The following is a 25,555-nucleotide window of genomic DNA, read 5'->3' on the forward strand; positions in this document are numbered from 1 at the left end:
AATAACACCTGTTGTCTATGGCTTTGAGTCAACATTTCTCTCGAGCAGGGTGTTTGAATGTCATTGCAGCTTCTGTCATGACCACGGTCCAGGGTCCAAGGATGAAACCTCTGTCCGCATATAATAGAGAATCACTATGAAAATGGATGATGCATCATTTGACCTCATAATTTGAGTATTCTTCTAAAACCCCTATAATGAATATAGGCCTAATTTATACTATCTCAAGGGGGCACTCAAGGCCATTTTCACAGCAATAGTTTTGAGGTAGTAGAGCAGGAAGTAAGCAGGTGACGGTTTAACCAATAACATTAATGTGGTCCCTGGCACTGGAACACCTGCTTTACTGGCTCATTTATATTCCCACCTCAAAACGGTTGCTGTGAAATGTGTCTGGCTAGTGCCTGTGTTGAGTTTACCCTACAGATTTTTTTAAATATCCCATCATATCACTATAATATTCCTTTAGGGACTTTGTATTTCGGTCATAATTGTGTATTGTTTTAACATTTATTTTGTTTTTTGTTCCTCCTTCAGGTAATTTTATGATGTAGGCCTATGTGCAAAGAAAAAGCCCAGCACCAGAGCTTATTGCCAAGCTGTGCAGAATCGTGTCAAGCGTTTGAAAATGAATATGCACAACCAAATGGGTTGCCAAATAAATTGGATGTGCCTTCTATTTCAGCAAGCTCTGAAAATTCCCAAATGTGCCTGCTAAAATAGTCTAAAAAAAAACTACAGTCAGTCATACTTTGTTTTGGGTTACTGTCTATGTGCTACATAGGCAAACTATAAGTTCATATGGAAATATTATGGTGATACCATATAGGAGATTAAGTGAGATAGCTTGTTATAAACTCACTAGTGATTATTGAGATGCACTTTAAGACCCTATAGGACTATTAGCCTATAGTCGTTTTTTTAGGGGATCATCATCAATTTGTTTGAAATACCGGTATACAGTATGTCCTTTTATTATGGTCACACAGCGCTCTCTCTCTGAAATGAAAAGTGATCGCACTAATAGTATTCCTTATCGGTTGGTTACATAGCTTTTGCCGTCAGTACGTGAGGCGCGCAGACGGGGAGGATGCTGAGATGCAGCCAGTGTCTCTCCAGCAGCTGTCACAGTCAAAGTGGAGCCTCCCCCACGCACCACCTGCTGATTCTGAACATCCTCGACCTGTTGCCTCGGCAGGGGGAAAGTAGGGCTGCATGTGACCGGAGCCGCAGAAAAAGAAAAGAAAAGAAAGAAGTTGATTTGTGGGTGGGGAGATGCCATGAGGCGTCCGTTTATGATTCATTTGCGTTTTGAATAGCAAAAGGAAGGAACGGAGTTGGTTTTGGGGAGATCCTCCTCGGTGTGGAGGTGCGGTTTGCGGTGCTCCCTTCAGGGTCTCTCTGTCTGTCTCTGGCCGCAGAGGAGGAGGACCATGGTCGAGCTGGAGAAGGAGGTGCTCCCGCTGCCTCCGCGGTACCGGTTCCGAGACCTGTTGCTCGGGGACTGGCAGACCGACGACAGGTAAGGATACAGCCAGGCACAGGCTGCAAACTTGGCTCAAAAATGCACCGTTTACGCGCAACGCACTGAACCCATTGCGCATATGCGCCATGAGAGCGTAATTTTTTTTAAGCATTGTTTTGCATTTTATCTTCAAGTAATGTGTAATCTCACTGAGCCCTTTTACTGTCAGCGGTGCAGGTGCTGCAGCAACAGGTTTTGAGCTCGCTCCCGTGCGTGTACGCCGAGGCTGAGCGGCTTCTTTTAATACATACTACTACTATGTTAATAGCCGGCTATTAGCCTACATAGCCTCGTACTAAATACCAAAACTAGCTTAGTAATCCTACTAAATGACGTTCCAGTAGCTAAAATTCTGAAAAGATAGCCATCATTAATTAATGTTTATTTGTGTGTCATGTTCTAAAAGTGGCCCATCTATAAACATTGAGAGGGGAAAACATTTCCTTGAGTGGCACACACACATCAGGAGGGAAATCATGAAAGAGCCATGTGGGGGGAAGGAGGGCCCATGTCAGGTAGATTCATTGTAATTACTTATAAAGCCTATACTTTGAGCCACCTGCCACCCGCAAAGGCAATTTCACGTGGGTGTTCTCACCAACTGGCAATTAACCTTTGCTTAAACTACGAGGACAGTGGATTTCATGTGCTTGCCATATGAATATGCATCTGGCTATTTAATTAGGCTACAGCTCAGCGCCTAATGGAAAATCTTAACCCCCATTTCACACCTGTTATTGCTATGTGAGAAAAGAGCCAAAACACTTGCTTGTAGAAGGGAGTGGGTGTTTGGAGTCAGCCAGGTAGGCCTAATTGAGGGAATATTGAAAGCCTAGAAGTGATGGAAGAGGTTACACATGAGAAAGAAACAAGCTGGAGCACACGGTCAAAGTTAAGGCAATTTAATAAGTGCAATCCTCTGTGATGGAAGAGGTTATCATTTAAGGGTCAGATCATCAACATTCATCACCAGAGAGACACTGCTGCTGCTGAGGCACATGACATGGCACCTGTAGGCGTTTACCGTGTCAATAACAGATTGACACTGTGTGAGCTATATAGCGCACATATTGCTGGAGTAGCTATTGTCTCTTTTATTTACAGTAGCAAACAGTGCTTGTAGATGAATGTACACTATCCTTTACATCTTCTGTATGTTTGGGCTATCTCATTTTGCTCAAGTGAAGGCCTCATCCTGCAGGCCCTGCACACTCTCCTCATGGCCATCCGCTCACCAGTGGCCTTCTACATTTGCCCAAGGCAAATTAATGTTTCCAAGCCAGAGTACAGTGTGACCTCGCTCACTCACTTGATTACCTGGTTTCTGTAGCAGGAGCTCAGGGATGTAATGATATGAAATTTCACGGTACCGTACGTACTGTATCTACCAAAATATCACAGTATACGGTATTTCATGGTATAACCCCCCTCCCCTATTTAAATATAGTATATGCCCCATACAACAAATCACTATTTTGCTTTGAAGATTTTTGTTGTTGTTGATTGAACTCCATTATTAATTTATTTGTAGTGGAGTGTGGCGCTGTGCATATTGTGCAGCATATTGTGGGCACGGTTACAGGGAAATATACGGTGCAATAATCGTGGTGGCTCGATATCAAGGTAAAACGGTATATTGTTACAGGCAATGTACACCAGATGCATTGCGGATCCAGTAAAACTGCCGGATCGACTCTCGCCCATGTTAATAGATGGGCGATACATGCGGTACGGAAAAATTACGCACCTGTTCTGTTTTTGTCGGATCCCGCATACGTCTGACAGATTACATGAGTGTGGGTCTGTTCGCAGCCGTACCGGAGCCGTACCGCATCTGTTCCGGAGGCGGTTCACATTAACCCTTACAGCAGGAGGGGCTGCTTGTTTCTTGGAAGTCCTTAAAACAAGCGCAAATTCGCAATAGCTGCGAACACATATGCGAATTTCCAAAATGCAGGATGGCAGGGGCAGCTACTCTGCCTCTGCCACCCTGCATTTCAAAATGTGCCCCCCACCGCCCCCCTTTTAGTCAATTGGCATGAACACAAACACACCCTTGACCTCCATGCCAAATCTCAGCCTCCTAGAGCGAAAAAATGTGGCCACTAAAGGGTGGTGAACTTTTTGTGGACCGAGGGACCGACAGACCGACAGAGTGACTTATAGAGCTGCTGCTCGCAGCTAAAGAGTAAAGACTCATTATAGCCAAGATATATCACTCTCCACGGAGAGAGATAAAACCAAAACATCTGAAAACAGCGGAGATGATTTTGCCAAATGGATGTGATGTGACACAAACAAGATAGCAGTATAGCGGGGAATGGGGATGTAAACATAGTGAGTCATCTAGTTGTTTGGTTGAGATGCTGCAGCGACCCTCGCTCTGTGTGTGTGTGTGTGTGTGTGTGCGTGTGTGTGTGTGTTTGTGTGTGTGTGTGTGTGTGTGTGTGTGTGTGTGCGTGTGCATGTGTGCGTGTGGTGGGGGCTGCAACAGCTGTTAATACTCCCAAAACACCCTTGCAGTATGGATAATGCATTCCCAGATGAGTTTCCAGGAATATGATGCTGTCCATCACATGAAGGCTCTAGTCTAGAGGGCAGCAAATGAAACTGGTGGTAGGCGTTTATATGGTATTCATTCTGCTGTTGTTACGCTGGAGTGATCAGCACACACACCTTCCCTCCTGCCACTTGAATCTGGCTCAGAATGGGCCTTTGGGGGGGTGACTGACTACACACGACCGTAAGCATGAACAGTCCACATAAAGACTGAATTTATGGAGCAATGTGTTTTTACAGCACCTCCAGTTTCAGAAAGGAAGCCATTTCAAGGTACACATGTGGGACTTTCACGTTGAAACTCTCTAAAATGATACAGTAAAAATGCTTTATTTTGAGTTAATATGCAGTCAGAGTTGTCCTGAACTCAAATATATCAGTCATTGTCAAGATTTTTTTTTGCTGCGAATAGCAGCTCTATTATAAGTCGGTCGGTCGGTTGGTCGGTCGGTCCACAAAAAGTTCACCACCCTTTGCTTGGCAGGCACAGTTTTCACCCTACGAGGCGGAAATTTGGCATGGAGGTCAAGTGTGTGTGTGTGTGTGTGTGTGTGTGTGTGTGTGTGTAAAGGTGTGTGTTTGTGCTCATACCCCTGCCATCCTGCATTTCAGAAATAAATTATATGACCACATTATAGGTGGTTGCAGCTATTGTGGATTTGTGCTTGGCTTTCTTGCAACCCAGAATCAAGTAATGAAGTAATTCCCCTCACAATATATTGGGATGTTTAAATTTATAAGGCTTAAACCTCCTATTCTCTTTTCTTTTATTTCCCCGGGGGGCGGCGGGGGGGTTCGGGTTATGGGGTGGGGGGTGGGGGGTGGTAAAAATAATTCTCTATGCAGGAAACGCCCTGGACAGTGGAGAACATTTCCAAATTTGCCTGAATACAATTGCATTGCAGTTACATTGAACATATTTGTATCTGTGTGTATTAAGCGTGTGTGTATATGATGCATACATGCAGGCCCTTGTAAGATGCGTGTGAGGGACAAAGAGCGAGAGAGAAAGATCGCTCATTCATGGGTCAAGGTGTTGATGTCGGCACCCAGGGAACGTTAACTGCTATCAAATGGAGCGATGAAGGAGACTGCTCTGATTAATAGTGCTGATCGGCTTAATTCCACGGCTGAGTGGCACAGGGTTTGTACAGCTTGGCTCCACAGCCGCTCCGCTCTCATCAATCTCTCCAGAGCATCCCTATAGATGCAGGTATGCACAGACAAGCGGATAGCAGATATGACCGGCCGCATCCGGGCACGCACGCACTCTCGCACATCGAAGCACACACATGTCCACGCATAAGTTATATCCTTAACACATTATTGCTCACACTCTGCACTGGGAAAACATACATCACTGAGCCCTGTAAGCCCTCTCCTCCTGTTCCTCTCTGTGGAGCATCTCTCCTCCTCTCTCTCCCTCTCCTCCTGTTCCTCTCTGTGGACCATCTCTCCTCCTGTTACTCTCTGTGGACCATCTCTCCTCCTCTCTCCCTCTCCTCCTGTTCCTCTCTGTGGAGCATCTCTCCTCCTCTCTCTCCCTCTCCTCCTGTTCCTCTCTGTGGACCATCTCTCCTCCTGTTACTCTCTGTGGAGCATCTCTCCTCCTCTCTCTCCCTCTCCTCCTGTTCCTCTCTGTGGAGCATCTCTCCTCCTCTCTCCCTCTCCTCCTGTTACTCTCTGTGGAGCATCTCTCCTCTCTCCCTCTCCTCCTGTTACTCTCTGTGAACCATCTCTCCTCTTCTCTCCCTCTCCTCCTGTTACTCTCTGTGGACCATCTCTCCTCCTCTCTCCCTCTCCTTCTGTTACTCTCTGTGGACCATCTCTCCTCCTCTCTCCCTCTCCTCCTGTTACTCTCTGTGGACCATCTCTCCTCATCTCTCCCTCTCCTCCTGTTACTCTCTGTGGACCATCTCTCCTCCTCTCTCCCTCTCCTCCTGTTACTCTCTGTGGACCATCTCTCCCTCTCCCCCTGTTACTCTCTGTGGACCATCTCTCCTCCTCTCTCCCTCTCCTCCTGTTACTCTCTGTGGACCATCTCTCCCTCTCCCCCTGTTACTCTCTGTGGACCATCTCTCCTCCTCTCTCCCTCTCCTCCTGTTACTCTCTGTGGACCATCTCTCCCTCTCCTCCTGTTACTCTCTGTTGACCATCTCTCCTCTTCTCTCCCTCTCCTCCTGTTACTCTCTGTTGACCATCTCTCCTCTTCTCTCCCTCTCCCCCTGTTACTCTCTGTTGACCATCTCTCCTCTTCTCTCCCTCTCCTCCTGTTACTCTCTGTTGACCATCTCTCCTCTTCTCTCCCTCTCCTCCTGTTACTCTCTGTTGACCATCTCTCCTCTTCTCTCCCTCTCCCCCTGTTACTCTCTGTTGACCATCTCTCCTCTTCTCTCCCTCTCCTCCTGTTACTCTCTGTTGACCATCTCTCCTCTTCTCTCCCTCTCCTCCTGTTACTCTCTGTGGACCATCTCTCCCTCTCCTCCTGTTACTCTCTGTTGACCATCTCTCCTCTTCTCTCCCTCTCCTCCTGTTACTCTCTGTGGACCATCTCTCCTCCTCTCTCCCTCTCCTCCTGTTACTCTCTGTGTACCATCTCTCCCTCTCCTCCTGTTACTCTCTGTTGACCATCTCTCCTCCTCTCTCCCTCTCCCCCTGTTACTCTCTGTGGACCATCTCTCCTCTTCTCTCCCTCTCCTCCTGTTACTCTCTGTTGACCATCTCTCCTCTTCTCTCCCTCTCCTCCTGTTACTCTCTGTTGACCATCTCTCCTCTTCTCTCCCTCTCCTCCTGTTACTCTCTGTTGACCATCTCTCCTCTTCTCTCCCTCTCCTCCTGTTACTCTCTGTGGACCATCTCTCCTCCTCTCTCCCTCTCCTCCTGTTACTCTCTGTGTACCATCTCTCCTCTTCTCTCCCTCTCCCCCTGTTACTCTCTGTGTACCATCTCTCCCTCTCCTCCTGTTACTCTCTGTGTACCATCTCTCCCTCTCCTCCTGTTACTCTCTGTGTACCATCTCTCCCTCTCCTCCTGTTACTCTCTGTGTACCATCTCTCCCTCTCCTCCTGTTACTCTCTGTGTACCATCTCTCCCTCTCCTCCTGTTACTCTCTGTGTACCATCTCTCCCTCTCCTCCTGTTACTCTCTGTGGACCATCTCTCCCTCTCCTCCTGTTACTCTCTGTGGACCATCTCTCCTCTTCTCTCCCTCTCCTCCTGTTACTCTCTGTGGACCATCTCTCCTCTTCTCTCCCTCTCCCCCTGTTACTCTCTGTTGACCATCTCTCCTCCTCTCTCCCTCTCCCTCTCCTCTCAGCTTGCATCTTTAACCCTCTCCTCTCCTCTTCTCTCTCCCCCTCGCCGCTCCATCTTTGTTCTGATTGAAGTGCCTCCAATACTGTGTTCCCCCCCCCGAGCCTCTCCTCGGACTCGGTGGAATAGAGTGGGCCATAGCCAGCTTTTGGACCTTTAAAAGATGGGAATTTATTTGGAATTTATCACACGCACACACACACACACACGCACACACGCACACACACACTCATGTCGATGACACACACACACACACACACACACACACACACACACACACACACACACACACACACACACACACACACACACACACACACACACACACACACACTCACACACACACACACACACACTCTTCTTGGAGGGGTTGCCTAATCTGCCTGGGCTTAAACCTGCATTATTTCGAATGGCCTGCAGGGGACGACTCCACTGGCTGCGAAAAGAAGTCTGGTTACATAGAATTGAATGGTAAAATGGCGCTACTTCTCACTTAATTTATGGCCCCAGTAAACACTTTCCTAATGAGTTTATGGCCTCAATCGCCAGTTTCAAGTCTTCTTCAAGACAGCACGATGTTAATTTAGCAATTATGTAAATTGTTTCGAGTAGGTCACCTGTCCAGTGATCGTGCAGTTCGCCCATTACGGACCAATAGCAGCCGCGGTGCGGCCTTTCCAAATGCACGTCACTTCTGGCTCCAAATAACCAAGGTGGCGACGGTGAAAATGCCAACCTTGAGGCTTCAAAATGTGAGTCTGAAAACCAACGGGTGACATGGTAGCTATGTCCAGACGTCATTTTATACGGTCTATAGTTTCGTTCACCCACGCCAGTATTTTCTGAGGTCTTTTTGACCTGCTCAATGAAAACCATTTCAGTGTAGAGCCCAAAATCCATCATTTCACCATTGGGGATGTGTCCGACAGTCGATCGGTAAATTAGTCTGCGGAGGTGTGTTTGAGGTGCGGATGGGCAGAGAGGCAGACGTTTGACATCGATGGAATAATGGTGGACAGTGCACTCCTGAGCGCGGGGCTCGTAATGACCAGAAACACCCCTGCCTGCCTGTGACGATCAGGAAGCCACTCACTCAGAGCTGCACAGATGTAGTGTGGCAGAGTTCAAGCAGGTCGGCCTGCAGAAAGTGTGTCAGCAGCTGAGCAGTAGGATTGTTTTAATGCCGCCGCTCTGACTCCACAAGCAGCCTTTATATTCTCTGGCAGTGAGTCAGATGCTTCCGTTCTGATCGGGGAAAGGTCATGTGACTACACTGTGAAACACTTATCTTCTCCAACCTGATAAGACATTTGCCAGTCAAAGGAGCACTCTGTCTTTTGCGTAGTGAACCTGATATCGAGCCCAGAGGTGGATTTATTTGGTTGGTTGTTGATATATTAGCATCGATCTGTGATTTTCTGAGCGTCTGGGAGAACACATTGTAAATCTTCCCAGTCTGGTTCAAAACGCTCCCACCTTCCAGTCCTTCATTCTCTTTCGTCACAAATGCACCCATTGTGTAACGTTGGGGGAAAAGATTGGGTATAGCTCTCTCTGCACAGCAATGACTGTGATCTGATTAACACGGCATCATCCACACGCGATGCCGTTCCACTCCGTGGTGATATAGCACGCTCATAACAGCCTCCAAACGCACACTTGACTCCCACCTGCTCACAACTCAAAATTCTTTTGGACGTGAAATCAAATGCAACAGAGTCTCTGTCGCTGCGTGATGGACGGCCTCAGCGGGGAGCTTTCCTCCAGGTCCAGGATTACCATACAAATGGCAGCCTCCACATCTTCTCTCGCTCAATCACAGTCTCAGCCTTGTCTCCGCCAGCCTCTGTCCCCGTGCTCCCACTCCCTCCGCATCCCCCCTAATCCATCCAGCCAAGGCCTAATCTGCTAAAGACAAAGTGGAGCATGATCCATCAATATAGTCAATATGGCCATGCCAGGTGTACAAAGCCTTGAGTTCACTGTAGTGGACCCCGGAGTTATTTAGCCAGCCTCACCGCTCGCAGTTAGTTGGTTGTCAGTTATATCATTAATACGGCAATAAGATAGTTTAGTAAGCTAATCTGCCGCGTGTCTCTGTGGAGGACTAGCATTGTGGACGAATGATGCGACGTGTCTGCGCAGCTTGAGCTTGCATAAAGAGAGGTTGTTAGCGATACAGATGGAATGTATGATGAGAAAACACAGTGGGGGAAAAAGTGATTTGATCAGATTTGAGGCTACGAGGGAAACGCAGGGTGACGAGGGAGCATGCAGAGCTAATCTATTTGATGACTCGTGCAAAACACTGCGCAGCCGTGCGCATTTTCTGCTGGTAAGCATCCAGAGTGAAGTGAACTTACTTTATTATACTCAGTCATATTCTGTTGGTAAACATCCAGAGTGAAGTCAACTTACTTTACTCCGTTTCTAATGGAAATTAAATATTCTGCTGGTAAGCATCCAGAGTGAAGTGAACTTACTTTATTATACTCCGTTTCTAATGGAAATTAAATATTCTGCTGGTAAACATCCAGAGTGAAGTGAACTTAACTTTATTATACTGCGTTTCTAATGGAAATTAAATGGCTGGCTTTGCATAATTGATGGCAGCCGCAACAAATTGAGGGGAGTGTTCAGAGAGCTTTGTGCTGATAAGACTGACATTTCAGGCCTGATGAATGGAACACTGTCCCATGTCCCTTACTGTTAATTAGAAACAAAGCTGCTGACAACCACAACCTAATTAATATTGACAAAGACGCTTCATACAGTACAATTCATGAAGACTCGCGACCAATATTTTTTCTGTTTCATTCTACATGACGTTTCGAGCCCTCACGGGCTCTTCATCATGTTAGGTTTGCAATGAATCAAACAGGTTCAGATGTTCCTCATTTACATCAAACATCAAGAACAATGACCAAAAAAACAAAACAAACAACAAACAATGAGAAGAGCGGGGGAAATGACCCAATCCTGATTTGATATTGCTAGAAATAAAGTAAATTAGTTAATGTTAGAATATGATTCAACTAAGTAGCATATGAAAAATACACGAAAGGGCCTATTAAAAAAAATGCTAGTTCTAAAATCCGAAGTTATAAGGGGCACTGCAGTCTCATGAATAGATATGCATAGATGTAACTTTTCCCTCCCCCCCAAAAGGAAAACAACAATAAACAACCAAAACAACAACAAAATATAATACATGAAGGAAGTGTTCTCATTAAGTTTATTAAGTTGTCAAAAATGTTAATCAAAAAGGAAGATATTTTTTTATCAAAAAGACAAAAAAGGCTATCTCAGAAGCAAAATAATAGATATTTAAACCCATGCTTGACCCACTAATCATTTATAGGAAGGGCAGATGGAGAAACCTTCATTCAGACCACGAGGAGCCCTTTTCTGCAGATAGTATATTATCCAGTAAAGTTATCCTTGGGAGAAGCCATCTCTCTGTGTCTCCTTTTCTTCTTTGTGGGAGAACTTGTTTGATACCTGGGTAACGAAGAGAAGCCACAGCATGGTTTAAGTTCATTATAGTGTCTTGCAACAGGGCTCTTTGTATCACCTGTGCGTACATACAGTAGGACTATGACTACGGTGTTCTGCTGTGCGGGTCTGTAATGCTCTGGTCGTCTTACACACATAACCCAGTCCACAGGAGCACGTTAGCATGTAGATCACATTGGTGGTAAAGGATAGGATCTTGCCTTTTGTTTCAATGGCTTCACCATCCAGTGGGTGGTTCAAGTGGGCGCTTCTTGTTGTGAAGTTACATTGCGTACACGAGTTGCATCTGAAATTGCCTTGTAGTTTATCCAGGAACGCATGGGCTCTTTCGGGTGTCAAGTCTGGCGGCATGGAAACAGGCAACTGGGATAAGCCCTCCCTTGCTCTACAGCTGCTCTCCCATTGGAGCGACTGTTTCAGTCGCTGCCGGATGGCCACTCCCGGCTTATTACAAGCTCTGTCATTGGCTCCGACCATGTCAATCAGAGCGGCTTCCGCTCCCTCCTCCCTGTGTGTCGCTGTAAATAGTGCCCTGCCGCCTCAGTGAAAACAACAACGCTAACTAGCTAGCAAGCGAACGGCAGAAACCTACATGCTAGTCCGTTGCTACACGCTGAAAATGGCAAGTTGGATTGTTGGAAACTATTTTCCAAGGGCACTGCCGCTAAGCGCCGCCCATCGCAATTCCACAATGGAGACCTGTGCCGCCAGACTCCTCTCCCGGTAGGGAGGGGAGGCTGGCCAGCGAGACTAACGGTGGGTCTACATTCAAGATGTGCCAGTGTTCTTTTTTGTAATACTGTGTTATGAAATGAATTTGCTTGTGACGAGTCACATTTGATAGATTGGATAAAGAGGTGAGGCTGCCATTAAGGCTGCACATAAAAGACAGGTCTTTATTAGAACAAATTGGATGAGAGGGTAGGACCGCGTATGGTGCGGGAGGCGCTGTGAGGACGGAGTGCTCACATACCGCCTCCGTGTGATCCTCCTCCTGAAGAGCAGATTGCGCACATGATGCCGGAGAGCCGCTGTTCCCTTTGTCAGAAGGCTGTGTATTGTACAGAGGAGCCATTAGGCTACCTGAAGGCAGAGAGAGAGACACTTCAATTGGCCTCACCCACAGTCAGAGTTTATTAAATTCGATTGTTTTCTTTGTGCTCCGGTGTCTCTCTCTCCAGCCTGTGGCTAGGTGAGGATAATTTAGGATATATATAGAAGGCAGGATGGGATGAAAGAGCTATCTCTTCTCATCTTTGTCAGTGACGAGGGATCATTGGAGGACACCAGTCGGAGGTGCTCTGCAGTAACAGGACATAGATCCTCTCTCTCACAGAGATCCCCCCCCTCGATCTCCCCATTAATGTATTCTTCCACAGTACACAATTAGAAGACTCCCCTCAGCTTATAGTCAGTCAAGGGTGTGTCCCTGGTGGTCATCATCTACCAATACTCTGGACTTCACTTGACACTGCCTTATTATCTTCAGAGCTTCAGGCTTATTTTGCACTACGCTTTAATGAGCTTGAAAAGATCTGGAATTCCCTCACCACCCCCCACTTCTTTTTGGTTTGGCCAGCCCTGCCAACACACTCGAGAGCTCCTCTGCCGCAGATGCTAGTGCCGCGGCCGTGGGGATAGCATGTGTCTGAGCCACTCTAGGGTCATGCGGTTAGCTACCGATAGGCCCGGTGGCGTCAGTCAGTGTGGGGGCGGGGAGGCGCTGTGTGCTACACCGCTGAGAGGGAATCACGCAAACACACAGTTGTCCACTGATCACAGCTCCCCTACTCCCCAAATTGCATTAGCTTAATACAACCACAGGAATTGTCTTCGGCTCCGAGAGACTCCAGGGAGCGGCCGCGGAGACGCTTCCTCTCGTGTTTCATCCCTTATGTGTCGCACGTATCGTCTCCAATGCGATAATTTGCGGATGGCTTTGAAAAACTGGATTGAGATTTCATGTTGATTCGATCAAATGTTAAACGTCTGCGCGCGTTTGAGGCTTATCTCTAATGTAATGTGAGGAGACGGGGGGGATAGGATGTCGCCGGACGGCTTTTAATAGAGTTGCGTACCAGGTTAGGCCTTTATGTTGCTTCTGGTTTAGAGACGATGGGTGAAAGGGGAGTTTTTCTCTCTGAGTAAATGGATCATCAAAGCATGTATATGTGTGCTTATGTGAATTCAGCATCTAAGCACTCAGCCTCTGCACTCAAGCACTGTGTGATGCCTCCTTCAGGTAAACAAGAACAGACCCAGCGTATGGGTAAACGGATCTTCCTAAGCAAGAGGCAAGGAGTGATCAATCGAGGGAGGGATGAAGCGCGGCTGGCTACAATGGGGAGTGTGTGTGTGTGTGTGTGTGTGTGTGTGTGTGTGTGTGTGTGTGTGTGCGTGCGTGTGCGTGTGCGTGTGTGTGTGTGTGTGCGTGTGCGTGCGTGCGTGTGTGTGTGTGTGGAGGGGGCGGTGGCAGTTCCACAGATGATGTATGAAATGTTTTAATCCATGGGAAGCCAGAGCTTGTCCAGGAAATGGCTCTGGGTAAAGGCTATAGAGCACAGCGCTTACTTACTGTCAATATAGGATACAGCTCGGCTAAATGATGGCTTTCATTTAGTCGGGGGAGAGTGGCGCAGGCTCATCCATATCAGTGACATGTAGTCGACTGGCTCATTTTCCGCATTCCTTTATTTGATATAGGGTCGAGAGAGGGGATGACATGCGGCAGAGGGGCCACGGCCACGGGTTGCATTCAAACCCCGGGCCGGTAGCGGGAACGACTAAGCCTTTAGTGGTACGCGCTCTACCAGGTGAGCCACCAGGGGCGCCCTTCTTCCATCGTTTTATGCAACAACAAAAAGGAGGAGAGAACTATCTGGTGTGCACCAGAAAATATCCTTTTTTCCGTCTTTTATTCTCTTTTGATGTTATTTTTCGATCAGTTGGAGCTTAGATCATTATCAGCTTTCAAAGAAAATAAGAAAAGGGTTACGGTTATGGGTAGTGTCAAAGCACCGGCGGCCCTGGACGTCATTATCGTTAGGCTTCATTCATCTAGGCCTCCTCCTAACAACCGTGGTTTCTCTGAGCATAGGATTAAGAAAGAAAGGAATGGCTGCCACAGCTTAGTGCATTAGACTGGAGTTTACCTGTTGATGTAGCGCTGTGCTAACATCTAGCTCCGGTCCAACTGCTTGTCTTTGGCCAACCCCTTCCTCTGGCGCATCACCAGCCCTCCATTCAGCAGTTCATTTAGGGATGCAACACTTAGACAACATTTGATACACTCCGTTAGGAAAAGGGGGAAATACACAATCCATTTGTCCATCTCACGGCTTAGTCCACCACCATAGTCCATGTGTAACTCAATGACTGTTAGTCCTCGTGAGTCCTGAGTGCTAGTGAGTAATTTGGTTAAACTCACTCCCCAGTATAAAGGCCCATTAATGAGCAGCTCTGCCAAGGGAGCTAGTGTTAGTGCGTGCGCTTTGGAAACGGGAGGTCGGTGGATCGAATCCCGCTCCACCCCTGAGCAAGCCCTTAAAGGAGAACTTACCTCCAAAACACTTTTTTCAGCTTTTAACCAATATATATGACTTTGGGGGTGATGTGTGAAGAATTCTGGTCAGAATTTCCACATTTGACACCAAACTGTTGCCATTTTACCATTTGTATCATTTTTCAGCAGCATACCTGGCATAAGCGCCCTCTAAGGGTGGAACACTGCTTTTTTTTTTGCCCTCAAATGAATGGGAGATTTGGTACAACCTGACGTCAGGTTGTCCCCAAAGGGGATTTCAAGATAGTTACTCCCCTACTCCCCCTGTACCCTTTCGGCTCCTCACAACTACAAGCCTATTCCCATGATGTCACTTGACCTGTTAATCACCTGTTAATTTATTACAATCGCCTGTTATTTTCCTACCAACTCCTATGTAACACAATACTATCAATAAACGCCACTATAATCATAAAAGGAAGGACATGGCATTGTGTTGCTGTAATCATTCCCAACCTTTTATAAATCTCCAAAACAGCAACTTTTCAGTTTGCTCTTAAAATACTGAACCAAACGTTGTCGAAGTTGCCACATGTCTTAATTATAGTTAGTTTCCCGCTGAATGTGTCATTACTTTATTAATATCTTACGTGGATAAGGTCAAATTATGTTGTTTATATTATCAGTCCGACTTGGAAGCACTGTCTCCAGGCCAGTCAGGCGGGAGAGAGTCGTACTGTATCCTCATGCACGAGCCCCAAGCTCCGGGGGCGGAGAGAGCACAGTCTGACATTTCCGCAAACAAATCTCATCGCAGTTTAGCGCACATGTAAAATATAACGCTATACTACGACGTGACAATGTGACAAAGCTGCTTTAAACACATCGGCTACTAAAATATATTTCCTTGCATCTCATACTGAGAGAATAGATCGGTATTGAGTTTGGACAGACTGAATCCTCCTGGTCCCATGCAGGAGTCTGTTTCGCCAGCCAGGGTCTGGGAGGAGGGAGGAGGCGCAGCCTGCAACTGCGCTGAGAGGAAAACTTTTGCACAACTTTTAACAAGAATCACGAAAAGCCCCCAAACTAAAATTAAAAAGGGACTTCATGGCAAGTTGGACGAGGGAATGACGTGGAGAAATCTCGCATTGTGTTACCCCAGAGCGGGGGGTTTGTCCTATTGTGCGGTGTGCTGCGGTAACGAGCCGCGCCTTACTTTGCTCTTAGCGATAGATACACGCCACATACACACACATGGAGAAAAATAATTAAATTTCTAGTTCGCCACTGAATTACCAAATTGATATAACTTTCAACCATTTTAAGCAACGCTGTTTCCATACAGACCACCAGCGTTGGCTAGTTGTTGATATTTATAAAGATATTGCAGCTCTCAAATAAATTATTTTCGAGGCGGTGGGCAAACTGTAATGGCGTCGATTTCCGAAAGAAAATCCTCAGCTGAGGACAGCCAAAGAGTCTAGTATAGACAAGAGTATATGTCATTTCTTGGTTTTTTCCATAGGTATTTTCAAATCACTGTTCTGATACATATCTAGGGGGTAAGTCCTCCTTTAACATGGTAGTGTCAACACAACGCAGGCTACACATGCGGTCTGGCACGCTACTCAGGAAGAGAACGCCCTCACCCGGAAATGCTACTTTAAGCCCTCCGTACTGACGCAACCCACGTAAGCTCCGCCCAGACTTCACCATGGCAACCCATTATAAACAATAATGGCGGATCGGGGGAACACAACAGTTACACCCAATGTACACCAGATGCGTTATGCTCCGTGCAGATCCAGTAAAACTGCCGGAACAGACTCTCGCCCATGTTAATAGATGGGCAATACATGTGGTACAGAAAAATGATGCACCTGTTCTATTTTTGTCAGATCCCGCATGCGTCTGACAGAGTACATGCGTGTGGGTCTGTTCGCAGGCCGTACCGGAGCCGTACCGCATCTGTTCCGGAGCTGGTGGACATTAGTCCCCAGATCTTGTGTGCGCGTGCGTGCGTGCAATGGTGGTGTGTATCTGGGTCAGGGGCATGTTGCCCCAGTGTCCTCCCACTGCTTCTTGGATGAGGCAGAATGCACCTTGCCTCTCTTTATGCTGTTAGGCCAGCCCCCGTGGCGGTGTGCAATTTCATGGCCTCCTGTCATGCCATTGAATTCTCCGGCCCTCAATCGTGACCTGTGTGTGTGTCATTGTGTGGGGCGCTGTTTGTGTGCTCCCCCCCCCCCCCCCCCCGTCTTCTCTGTTTTAACCGTGGCCTTGTTTCCCCAGAGGATCCCCCGTTCACCCATTCATCTCCACTGATTATGTTGAGTCATCCACTTCACCCAGTTTATAGTCATCAGCATATCTCTACAGAACGCTTTTCCACATGCTAGAGCGCTTCTTGCTCAAAAAAAGACGTTGTCAACAGCCTCCTTTTCTCGGTCCTTTCATCTCCTTGATATTGTGCGTCTGAGATAGGCTTGTAAAATAAATACCAAGGCAATCATTCACTCCCATTGTCCTGTCACGGTGGCCCGTATGAAGGACAATCCAGAAATGTGGCATTGATTTGGCAGGCAGCACTGAGATTGTACATGGATTCAGCCTGATTTCGTCTTTGTATAAATAATGCAGGTTTCTTTCAATTATGGCCACTTGGGTACCTCGTCCCTATTTGCATGTTTTAATCTGCATAATGAGATTTGGTTTTTTACTGAGTGTAAATTTCCATTTCTGCTTGAAATCCCTGATTGAACATAATGCAGCATCATAATAGCATGATCTTACAGAGAGATCCAGGTTTAGTGGATACACTCTAACAGATGCTCCCTTTCTCTTTTCTTTTTTTTCCTCCTTTTGCCTCACTGTGGTATGTATGCCTGCTCTTTCTGAGGTGTGTTCACACAGAGGCTGTGCTGAGCCAGTGTCGCTCTGCATGGAAAGAGTTGCTCCTCTCTACTCTCTCCCTCTGTGTGATTAGGTGCCCTGTGCTGTGTCATTACGGAGATGAGCATGGGTGGAAGCAGCAGGGAGAACAAGGTCCAGCTCTCTCTCAAAGATCCTCCCCCGCATATAGCCCTCTGTCTCTGTCTGTCTGTCTGTCTGTCTGTCTGTCTGTCTGTCTGTCTGTCTGTCTGTCTGTCTGTCTGTCTGTCTGACTGTCTGTCTGTCTGTCTGACTGTCTGTCTGTCTGTCTGTCTGTCTGTCTGTCTGACTGTCTGTCTGTCTGTCTGTCTGTCTGTCTGACTGTCTGTCTGTCTGTCTGTCCGACTGTCTGACTGTCCGTCTGCGTCTGTTCATCTGTCTTTTTGTCTGTCTGCCTCTCTCTCTTTAACTCGTGCAGTGTCAATGTAAATTCCCCCAGGTTTTGCATGCCGGCATGTGGTAAATGCAAATAGCTCTCCTCTCCATGGATGAGCTGACTCTCTCATAGCACTTGTCTTAAAGCCTCGCTTTGGCTTTATTGAGCCCTACGGGATGATCTGTCACACATACACAGTTTAGGTGCCGTTCAGATTGGAAACAAGCACACAGTGTGAAAATAATGTACTGGATACATGTACAGTATAGAGAGGCTATAGCTTAGGGAGGAGAGAGGGGGAGGGGGGAGGAGAGAGGGGGAGGGGGGAGGGTTATTCTTTCACCTCACTGTTGAACCTGATTGCGTCATTTTATCATTTCGCTCTGGACCACGGTTCATAATTAAATGGTTGTTTGTTTCACCTGGCAGCGTTTTTTTTCTTTTCTTTCTTCTTCTTCTTCTTCTTTTTCTTTTTCTTCTTCTTCTTCTTCTTCTTCTTCTTCTTCTTCTTCTTCTTCTTCTTCTTCTTCTTCTTCTTCTTCTTCTTCTTCTTCTTCTTCTTCTTCTTCTTCTTCTTATGATGTATTTTTCTGTTGCTCTTTTCTCTCAGGGGCAGATTTGTGTGTAGTGCCGAGAGGTGCCGTTATCGTGTGGCTCTGCGTGTCCTTGTCTTTGTTTTGAAACAAAGCTCTTTATGAGTTTTTAATGTGTTCTTTCTGTCTCCACTTCCTTCTAGACTACAGATCAATCTATCACCAGAGCTCAACTCTTTATTGGGCTGTATTTCCACTTTCATCCTCTGTTGTACACTCAAGTGGGAAAGCTCCCGCTTAGAGAAATGCACCATGGGTAAAATGACAAATTGACGGAAATGTTCGTCTTCTCCGGGGGAAGCTTCTCAGCTTCGTAGCACAGAGTTTGAAGAGACTTTGTGGACTTTGATGAATGGAGATATGCACGGATGGTTGGATTTTAAGAGCGCGCCGCACGTTGCCTTAAGCGTCTTAGGGAAATAAGACGGAAGCTGTACGGAAAGGAGATTTGGCAAAGGGTAGAAAAACATCAGTAAGGTCACTAAGGGACAGGAGCCATGGAGGTGCCGTGCCTGATATATTTGGTTGTAAAAGAACACATTAGCGGGGGTGAAATGGAAACGTTAAAGCTCCTACCATATTTGTTTTTTACGAGGACAATAACCAGAACGTTGCCTCAGTGGAGGCCTTCAGACTGCAGGGCTGCCTTTCCAAAGACAGTTTATGCCCTCTGATCTTATCCAAGCTCATTTAGGACTCAGCGTCTTGTCATGGCTGTGGACAACCCAACGCACATTGCCAGTCAGGTTATGTCAGCGTCTCACGTCTGTCCTCTGATGTCGGATGACTTTAATTGCGTTGCCTTTTCATAAGGCTGTGGATCGCTAATTCCTTTTTCTTCATGAACCGATGATCATGGATCACTGCACTTATTGGCCCCATGGCACTGACTGTTTGATTGCCCTGTTGCTTAAATGAAAGGCATTATGTAGGCATAATCAATTAGCATTGTCTGTCTCACCACACACACATACAGTAGACACACACATACACACACACACACATACACACACACACACACACACACACACACAATCGTTCGCTTGCAGACAATCCTCCCCACTGCCTACTACTGTGCGGCTTTCCGTGTCTCCATCAAATCGTTGGAAACCCATTTTCTAAGCAAAAGGTGCAATTGCACCCCCATGGGTTTCTGTGAGGATTGCAGGCAGCGCCTCCCTGCATGTTCCTCTGGTCTCCGTCATCTGTGCAAAAACATTACTGTCAGGCAGTCAGCGGGCTACTCGGAGGGAGCCGTCAACAAGTTGGAATGGGGCTATCGGTTACGATGGCTGAACACACTTAACAAGCATGTGAGTTTGCTCTCTTCTGCTCATGTGTGAAGGAAAGCGAGAGGAATAGGACAACGAATCCTCGTGTCGCCATAGCAACAAAGAGGAAATTCCCCCATCCTTTTCCCCCACCCCCACGTGTTGCTGGCGAATGTGTGGTGAAGTTTTGTGTTTGACTGACCATGTAGCATTCCCGGTTTACTGTCACTCTGGAACACCCCTGGGAAGACTGCCCTTCCCCCCTCTCCCTCTTCCTCCAGGCAGGACAATAGATTGTGTTCTGGTCTGGCTCGCTTTCGTCTGCCCGTGCATCGTGGAGAGTCCACCGGCCAGCCGGGCCATGTGTGTGTGTGTGTGTTTGTGTGTGTGTGTGTGTGTGTGTGTGTGTGTGTGTGTGTGTGTGTGTGTGTGTGTGTGTGTGTGTGTGTGTGTGTGTGTGTGTGTGTGTTTGTGTGTGTGTGTGTGTGTGTGTGTGTGTGTGTGTGTGTGTGTGTGTGTGTGTGTGTGTGTGTGTGTGTGTGTGTGTGTGTGTGTGTGTGTTTCCATCCTGCATCCACTCTTCTCTCCGGGCGCCTCTCTCTCCATAGGATGAAAGGAGAGCAGATCACTGAGCAATCTCCCCCGAGGTGGTCCAACAGGAAATACAGTCCCCAAGGGGTGGTCCGACAGGAAATACAGTCATCTTCAGACTGTCTGCTTGTCGGACACATGCTGCTTTGTGTGTGTGAGTGAGTGAGTCTATGCCATGATAACGGGAGACATTACAGTATATACAGTGTGTGTGTGTGTGTGTGTGTGTGTGTGTGTGTATGTGTGTGTGTGTGTGTGTGTGGAGTTTATTTATAGGCCTATTTCACAAGCATGTATGTCTCAGAGGAAGTAGGCAAGAGTAGATTTTAGCAAGGCAAACAATCTAGCTAATCTACACAGCCTAACCTAAACTATGTGTGTTTGTGCACATGTATGAGCACTGAGATGTGCCACTTCCAGTCTGTGTCTGATCACTCTGATGGGCGTGTGAATGGCCTAACAATCCTAAAGTCCCCATTCCAGGTGTGTATTTCAAGCCGTGTGTGTGCGTGCGTGCGCGTGCGTGTGCGTGCGTGCGCGTGTGTGTGCGCCTGTCCCTCTGGCGGCAGGGTGAAGAGGGAGAAAGAGCAGTAATTATATCCCATGTTGGGCAAAAACATCAGAGGAAGTAATTTGTTGCTCTATATTTAATCAGTGGAGATAACGAGACTGACTGCAGCTGTCTGGGCCTATGGGCAGGCTGACGAGCAGCAACACCATTTCCTCCAAAACCCATTAGTCTTTAATGCAGCCAGTCTTTTCCCCAACTTATCAGTGTTCATCATTATCACCCCAACTGTGTCCAATCCACTCCATTGTATCCTCTTTCTCCCTCGCTAGCATGCTGTTCCCTTCTCTCTCTCTCTCTCTCTCTCTCTCTCTCTCTCTCTCTCTCTCTCTCTCTCTCTCTCTGTCTGTCTCTCCCCTCCACTTGCCTCCCTTCTTCCTTCTGTCTGTCTCCATTAAAAAAAGTATTTTATCTCCTCGATGTCCTGCAGCAGAACCACCTGCATATTGTCTCCCACTGGTCAGAGACCAAGCAGGGAGACTATGCATCGGTCTCGACTCTCGGTCCGTCCGTTCGTCCATCTGTTCGTCCGTCACACTGTAATGGCCCAAATGTCCAGTCAATTCCCAGAGCAACCACATTTGGGTTCCTATGCCCCCCCCCCCAACTACTCAGGCAAGACCAGACCCCCATGTGTCGACCAGATGGTGGCGCTATAGCTACTTTTCGTTTTGGCCTATAACTTCTGAACCATATGGGCCACAATCAAAATGCCAATTTCCCTGTATTCCTTTGTTCATTCTGCATCCATCCGTATTATAGGCCCCACCCTTTTCCGTCAACAGTGTGGACTCAATCTTTCTCCAAAATCACATGTAGTACCTTTAACTCAGGAACACCTATTATGCTAACCAAACTTCATAATGTGTGCAGGTATGTATGTAATATGTACTATAAGAAAAACAAAATCTGGTGTCATTTCTCCTACAGGGGGCGCTATAGCAACATTTCAAATGTTAAATTCAAATTTTTTAATTTAAAAGGCCATAACTCAGTGACATAGACCATAGGAACAAAATGCCTTCATTGCTGGATTCCTTGGGCCAAGTCGCATCTACCCATAAAGGCCACATCCATTTCCGTCCACAGGTTTTTCTGCCATGTTGGATTTTCTACAAAATAGTTTCCCCCCCATTTTTTCTTTGCTGACTGAGCCAAGGAACTACGTCACTGGTGGGAGACAACATGTTTCCTAGTTGCTTGTTTGCTCTTACAACCCCCAATCTCTCTCTCTCTCTCTCTCTCTCTCTCTCTCTCTCTCTCTCTGCCCATCTCTCCATCCCTCTCTTAGGGTGCAGGTAGAGTTCTATGTGAATGAAAACACTTTCAAGGAGCGCCTCAAGCTGTTCTTCATCAAAAACCAAAGATCTAGTGAGTTTACCTGCGTCAGGATGATGCTTATGCTGCATTCCATTTCAACTGGGAGCTGGGGATTTCACGGTTCAAAGGTCATGAACTGCCCCATCAGCTGTCCTCGGATTTTCTCTGACGAACCTCACCAGCCCCAACCTCAAAAATCCGAAATGGCTGCTCTGCGCTTCCACAGTACTTAAAATAGTAGTAAATACTGTTTATTAGCACTACCTTTTTTGTGTCTCATTAAATCAGTTGTACACACAGTGCTGTCTAACTTCTATCTGTGTGGACATGTTGCTACAGTGTTTGTATCAACTGTTATTGCTAACAATGGCTAGCCTGGCTAGAGCTAACCCTGGCTGGTTTCATGACTGTTTAAATGGAATGCCGACAACTCAAGTGTGACGTCACTCAACCGTGAAATCCCAAGCTCCCAGTTTAAATGGAATGCAGCATTACTCTGTCTGTCTGTAACTGGTCCGGATGCCTTTCCTGTACTGTGTACGTGAACTTGTTGTTGGCTTCATCCATATGATTGGCTGATATTTTTGGTTTACGTGATGTGTTTTTTGAGTGTTGGTTGTTTGTTTTAGTGTGACTTGATGTGACGTGACGTGCTGTTCTTGCTTGACGTTCGTTGCCAGTTACCCAACGTGTTCGTTCTTTGTGACTGTTTTGTGTTTCGCTGTGTTGTGGGGCCTTCTTTATAGAAAGGTCTTGGACTGGTCAATGGTTCTAGCAGCAGGTTTACATTTGACACACCTGCATTGCCTGCTGGTTATACTGAGGTATTGCATGGCAGGTTTTGTATGTACTGCATTATGAAGGGGCTGACAGATATTAACGGTGTTGTTGATACCATTCTTCAAAATGAGGTGAATGTTATAAGAAAACAGAATCTCAAGTGTTCACAAATAGGACTGGTATACCCTCTAGTGTACGCAAACTTTGAGATGTGACGAATGCAACATTCATTATCAGACCCAAGGTGTTTTATTATAAAGACAGGGTAAGAAATCCTATCCATTTTCTGCTACATTAAACAAGCAATTATTCAATCGTGGCTGCTGGCTTTATTGGAAGACATGGTAAATTATGTCTTGAAAGTGTTTATGGACTGTAGTAGCCTATATGCTAATATCACCCCCATGGTGATGAATGGCTTGTAAGCTGTAAAGTTTAAACGGTTCCTCAGAGCAATTCTATTAGATTTGTATGACGTGTGTTCACATTGAAGGTCATATGTGAATTATGATTGCATAAGGCGGTGGTTCTCAAACCTTTTCACATCAAGGACGCCCTAAACTTACACAATTAAAATAGACCACGGAGTCGGACCCCCATCTGATCAGATTTTTTTTTTTACTTCTAGATGTTTTATTACAGAAAGTGTATGAAACCAATGACCAAAATAGTCATACATTCATTCTGTCATTGCATTACTTATGAATGGGATTAGAGGGGAAATAAATCCTTCGCCTTTTTTGCTTGGGACCCCCTGGAACTGTGGAGGCAAAATCTGCTGCAATGCTCTGCTGATTCATCAATAATGAGATATCCGTTTTAAATGTTCATAGGAGGTTTTTTATTTCCACAATCATCTCTCCGTGCACGGAGGTCTCCCCTCATCAACATTTGACGATACAAGAGCCCCGAATTATTGTTTACATCACATCATATACTTGTTTACATCACATCATATACTGAAACTATCGATGCCCGCCCCTCATCGTGGAGGGCAGTTCATTGCACCTCCCTCCAACTCAGTACTTCTCCATGACGTCCATAGTTAATCTGATGTTCACCAGAATACATAACAAATCCAGTCTAGAGCCACAACAAGACACAGGTTCCCACAGGAACCTACATGTTCTCACAGGAAAATTCTGTACAGCAATCTCCTGCAATGACTGAAGAACACAGTTCACAAAATACATCTTAGAATTGTCATAATTAATAATTAATCAATCAATACACACTTGATCAATAATTTGCCATTACAGAACCCCCTCAAGGACCCTTGGGGGTCGCCGGACTCCACTTTGAGAACCACTGGATAAATAAAAATGCTTCTTTAATCAAGCATACAGTAGGCCTATGCAGCTTTATTCACTCTGATATACAGTATTTATGAATAAGGCATAAACACAACTTGATGAAATGATTTTAAGATCACTTTGAAGATTAAATCAAAGTCGTTTTTTGTGTGTGTGAACGAGGCCCCTGGATGTTTATTTCTGTGACTGAGTGTGCTCTCTTTGCGTTGCAGGCCTGCGGGTGCGAATGTTTAACTTTGCTCTGAAAGTGCTGAGCTGCCTCCTCTACATCGTCAGAGTCCTATTGGACAATCCGCAGGAGGAGAGAGCGGAGGGGTGAGTCAGGGCGTGTGATAACAAGGACCTAATGAAGTGCAACAAAGTCTCTGCTCAGCTGATAGCAGGAGCAGCAGCTGCAGCCGCTCAATACATGAGATAACAGTGTGTATAGAGTAAAGGATCCCCTAAGAGGATTGAATGCACAGATTATGATCGGAGAAGACAGAGTGGAAGTGGACTCGGGCAAACAAACTGATATTTGGGGGACGGGAGTTCAAAGAGAGTTGGACAGCAGAGGGTCTGGGTAGTGTAGAGGTGAAAGCACTCACCTACCACTATGATGACCCCCCCCCCACCCCCCCCACCCCCCGGGTTCAATTCCCGGTAGCGGTACTTCCGGCTTGGTCAGACGTTCCTACAGGCACAATTGGCCGTGTCTGCGGGTGGGAAGCCGATGGGGTGTGAGTCCTGGTCGCTGCACTAGTGCCTCCTCTGGTCGCTCTGGGGGGAATAGCTTGATCCTCCCACGCGCTACATCCAGGTGGGAAACTTTTCGCTGTCTTGTGAAAAGAAGCGGCCGGCGACTGGGAAAAAGCATGTGCTAGTCTACAACTCTCCCCAGATCAGCAGAGAGCGGGTGGAGCAACGACCGGGACAGCAGGGGGAATTGGCCAAGTACAATTAGGGAGTAAAGTGGGAGAAAAATCCTGGGGCCGGTTGCACCAAGTGGTCTTAACTATGCCTGGTCGTAACTCCTACGTCGGTCTTAGTTAAGACCAGTCTTTAGAGTGGATTTACGCCTGTTGCACCAACACGGCTTACGTCTGGTCTTACCTACGCTGGTCGTAGCAATGCGCGTTCATGTGAATTGTCGGGGAATGCCCCCTGATTGGCCCACAAATGTGCCTCGCGCCGTCACCCACTACTGTATGTGCGTCACTACACCCTCCCTCCTCCCACCCCCCTCCTCCTGTAGAAGCCCCTGGGGGAAATGGCGGCGGCGATTAGTGTCAGGCAGTCTGAATGAAATTGAATGTAACGTTCCCAATTCTATGTATTAAATTCTAAAAAAATTAACGGCAACATTTGGGAAGGCTAAGCCACACAACTAGTTAGTTATAATCTTAACATCGTGCTT

General features: G+C 46.7%; 1 protein-coding gene across 1 annotated transcript in view; it reads left to right on the forward strand.

Moving 5' to 3' along the window:
• Nucleotides 1–1,433: 1,433 nt before the first annotated feature.
• kcnt2b (potassium sodium-activated channel subfamily T member 2b) overlaps nucleotides 1,434–25,555 on the forward strand; it is a gene marked incomplete at both ends in the record, with an annotated part of 63,045 nt that continues 38,923 nt past the window's right edge. Inside the window, 3 exons of the mRNA XM_083650160.1 lie at nucleotides 1,434–1,522; nucleotides 22,038–22,117; nucleotides 24,372–24,474. Of these exons, the coding sequence (XP_083506286.1) occupies nucleotides 1,434–1,522; nucleotides 22,038–22,117; nucleotides 24,372–24,474 (272 nt within the window). The remainder of the gene's footprint in view (nucleotides 1,523–22,037; nucleotides 22,118–24,371; nucleotides 24,475–25,555) is intronic.

This window comes from Poromitra crassiceps, assembly GCF_964638095.1.
Source record: "Poromitra crassiceps genome assembly, chromosome: 13".
Classification (NCBI taxonomy): Eukaryota; Metazoa; Chordata; class Actinopteri; order Beryciformes; family Melamphaidae; genus Poromitra; species Poromitra crassiceps.